General features: G+C 38.0%; 1 protein-coding gene across 1 annotated transcript; it reads right to left on the bottom strand.

Moving 5' to 3' along the window:
* Positions 1-3,247, bottom strand: LOC107913432 (gamma carbonic anhydrase-like 1, mitochondrial). Its single transcript, XM_016842007.2, has 2 exons — positions 2,676-3,247; positions 1-683 (listed from the first exon to the last, which is right to left on the bottom strand). The coding sequence occupies exons 1-2, from the start codon at positions 3,046-3,048 to the stop codon at positions 307-309; spliced, it is 750 nt and encodes a 249-aa protein (XP_016697496.1). The 5' UTR covers positions 3,049-3,247; the 3' UTR covers positions 1-306.
* Between the last annotated feature and the right edge of the window lie 203 nt (positions 3,248-3,450).

The following is a 3,450-nucleotide window of genomic DNA, read 5'->3' as shown; positions in this document are numbered from 1 at the left end:
TCCTCATCAATCATTCAATTCCATTTATGAATATTAATAATGTGAAACATGCCATCACACTCAACACAAAGGACAAACCACAATAAACTCAACATCATACAAAATGAAATTAATTCACCTACAATCTATATTCCATTTCATAGGTCACTCATGATTAAAAGGTTTTTCTTTCAACAGCCAACATGATGAAGTGCATGGATAAACAACAGAAGAGATTCTTCTTCTAGGTGTTCTTTGGTTGCTTATTTCTTCGCAAGGAAAACTCGGGGAAACCGATATTATGGAATAATGAAAAATGAAGGGCAATCAAATGGTTATTCCTAGGGACTTCTTTAACTTCTCAACTTCTAAATATACTGTTGAGTACGGAAGGAACTCGGAGAAATGTTCTTTGCTTAGATCATTAATAGCCACGGCAACTTTAGGGATTTCTAAGGTTTCTTCATGGGTCAAAGCCCGAACAAACCTAGCTGGATTTCCTGCCCAAAGCTCACCAGTTGGGATTCTCCTACCTGGAGGAACTACAGAACCAGCTTCAAGGATAGAGTGAGTCTCCACCAAGGAACCTTCCATAAGAATCGAATGTTGTCCAATAATGCACTCTGGTTCAATCGTGCATGATCTCAAGAGACTGTAAGCACCAACTGTCACAAACCTCTCAATTGATGTCTCAGCTGGAAGTCCTGTAACATATAACGAGGAACAGAAATTGACTTGAGCCCTGAGCAACACATGGACAAAATAAAATTCTACAGCAATATTGGTTTATATGAATCATTTTGACTGCACAGCATAAACATTGAAGACGTCTCCAGTTATATAAATGAGGCTGACTTGCAATTAAACATGGGGTACGGACTTGCAGGTTTAAGGAGCCACACTAGAAAATAAAGGTAGCAAAAGTGGAGCAACCAAACAAACAAGATTCAAGAATGAACCAATTCTTGGCAGTAATAAAAAAGGCCTTTTCTGAAAGACATATAACAGCAAGGGCAAGTTGCAAATATCAGATCGCTGAAAATAGTAAAAGGCGGGCAAAGAGAACCAGGAACCTTTTAAGGGGTTACAAAAAGGCTTTTTAATCAGTTAATGACCTCTATTATTATAAAGGATAATTATTGGGTACACGGGAGGTGAAAATATTCAACTCCAAAAAAGGGGTTGAGATTTCCACATGTCCTATTCATTTATTTTTTAATTTTTAAATACAACTTAAGGACACATGGCAAAATCTCAACCCCATTTGTGGAGTAAAAAATTTCCACCACCAGCATACCAAATAACTATCCTATTATAAAACCACTCTTTAAGGATAATGTAAGTGACCAATCTCACTAAAGCTACTATAAAAGGGAGAAATCACTGTATCTCCACATCCTATACTGGTCGGTTAGAATTTAATAGTTGTTATGGGTAATATGGAGACAGATGCTTCATAAAAGACAATACAATAGCTCCTCTGCCTCTATCTATCCCCTAGGGGAGATGATTGAAATGAAAGCTCCAGCAGATGAGGTTGTTGATGAGTTAGAGATCAGCTCAAGCATTTATCCATTCTTTAAAATAATTTTACCTATTTTTTGCACCTATGCCCTATCATATAAGTAACACGTCCTAGCAAATCACACAATAGTATCTGTGCAAATAGAGCAAAGACCACCAATAATATTCCTTAAAATGTGATTAGTGTCTGCACATTTATTGAAAGCCATTAGACCATTGTTATGGACCTGAAAACTGCATTTCTACTGTTCAAGGCAGCAATTCCAGGAGGACATCATCCTGTAAACTATGTTTTCAGACAAATTTATAATCAATTGTTTAAAAACTCCCCCATAACTAGGGATCCATAAATTGAATCTAAAAAGTGAAGGATGTCCTTCCTTTTGCTAAAATAGGATTAACCTTGGGTAGTCCTAAGCTACTAAACAACTGAACCCACAGCTGCAACCATAAGCCTCACGCTGCACAATGAAGAACATGGAACAAGGACCATGTTTATAGCAATATAGTTTATAGCAATTCACTTGCCTTGCCTCTGTGGAAGAAAAGACATTTTTTTTCACATCAATATCTACATTCTAAGCAACTGTAAAAACAGCATCATAAACTAACATTTCTTTGACCCTTTTTTCATATAATACTCGGTCTTTCAGTAACAAGTATTTTGACAATGCAAAGCATTGAATAACGATAATACATTATCCTTCAAGCTATAATCCAATGGACCAACATGTAGAACTCAATGCAATGAATCAAAAGAAAAATGAGGTCACTAATCATAGTAAAGCTCACAATGAAACCTAAATACAAATTGTTCTGTCTGACAGTAAGACTCATAAGAATAACTACAAAACCTTTGTCTTTCATTGAGCAAAATAGCTCACTTTACATTCTACGGACACGAAGAGCTCCTAGGGACCTGAATCCTAAATTCTCCCTACCAATTTCTCTCATTTTTCAGCTTCATTGAAGCTATTATAGAATAATGTATAGATCCTAATTACTTAAAGCCTTAACTACTTTAGCTCGTTCCAAAGTAAATTAACACCAAAACCCAATCTAATTCAAGCTAAAATTTGATTATAAACAAGGCCAAGAAACTCCAAAACCCTAAAATTTCTTCAACAAAGTTTTCTAAAAGAAACCAAAAGAAAGTGAAATGAAAGGATTACCGGTCGGAGAGGACCAAGCGGCGTGAATGACGCAGCGTTCCTGGACATTAGAGCAGAACCCAACGGTGATCTTGTTGAGATCGCCACGTAGGACGCAACCATTCCACACCGAGGCTCCGTCGTTAACTGTTACTTGACCGGCCAAGACAACGTTGGGGGCAACGTAAGCGTCGACAGCTACCTTAGGGACCCACTGACCGAGAGGGACTATTTTTCTTTGACCCCTGTAGTCCCACTTCACTCGATCCGACGATGGCGAGATCGTTTTGGCAGCCTCCGCGGAGAAACTACTGGAAGCGGTGACGTAGCGGCAGCCGGAGAACGCCGAGGCCGCGGCCTTTCTAGAGAAGCGAGCTGCAATAGATGTTGCCATTGTTGATGGTAGAGGGAGAGGGAGAGGAAATTGGATTCGGAGATTCAACACCAGAAATGAGAAAGGTAGAAAAGCCCAAACCCCAAATCAGAATCTCTTATTGGGTTTTCATTAAAGCCCAGAAAAAACTGCCAATTAGCTCAAAAGATAAATCATCATCAGTTTGTAAATTCTTCGAAGGGTAAATTGCCCCCAAACCTTTCTGAATCGGACTGGCCACTTGAATTAGAAATTAGTAGGATTCGTTTCATCAATGTCATTTAATTGGGATTAAAGAGATTAGTTGTAAACCGATGAGTACAAGCTTGAAAAACATCTAATCTTCAAAGTTTTTACATGATCAAATCGATCAAGTTACTGGTTCGTTAGTTCAATTGGTCTAAATGATTCAATTAAATAAAT

This window comes from Gossypium hirsutum, chromosome D12 (assembly GCF_007990345.1).
Source record: "Gossypium hirsutum isolate 1008001.06 chromosome D12, Gossypium_hirsutum_v2.1, whole genome shotgun sequence".
NCBI classification, from domain to species: Eukaryota; Viridiplantae; Streptophyta; class Magnoliopsida; order Malvales; family Malvaceae; genus Gossypium; species Gossypium hirsutum.
The sequence above is the reverse complement of the archived record's forward strand: the minus strand, read 5'-3'. Positions and strand labels throughout refer to the sequence as shown.

Coding starts and splice junctions, on each gene's coding strand:
- LOC107913432 (XM_016842007.2), bottom strand. CDS start 3,048: ATGGCAACATCTATTGCAGCTCGCTTCTCTAGAAAGGCCGCGGCCTCG. Junction 684..2,675: donor CGCTTGGTCCTCTCCGACCG/GTAATCCTTTCA, acceptor TATATGTTACAG/GACTTCCAGCTGAGACATCA.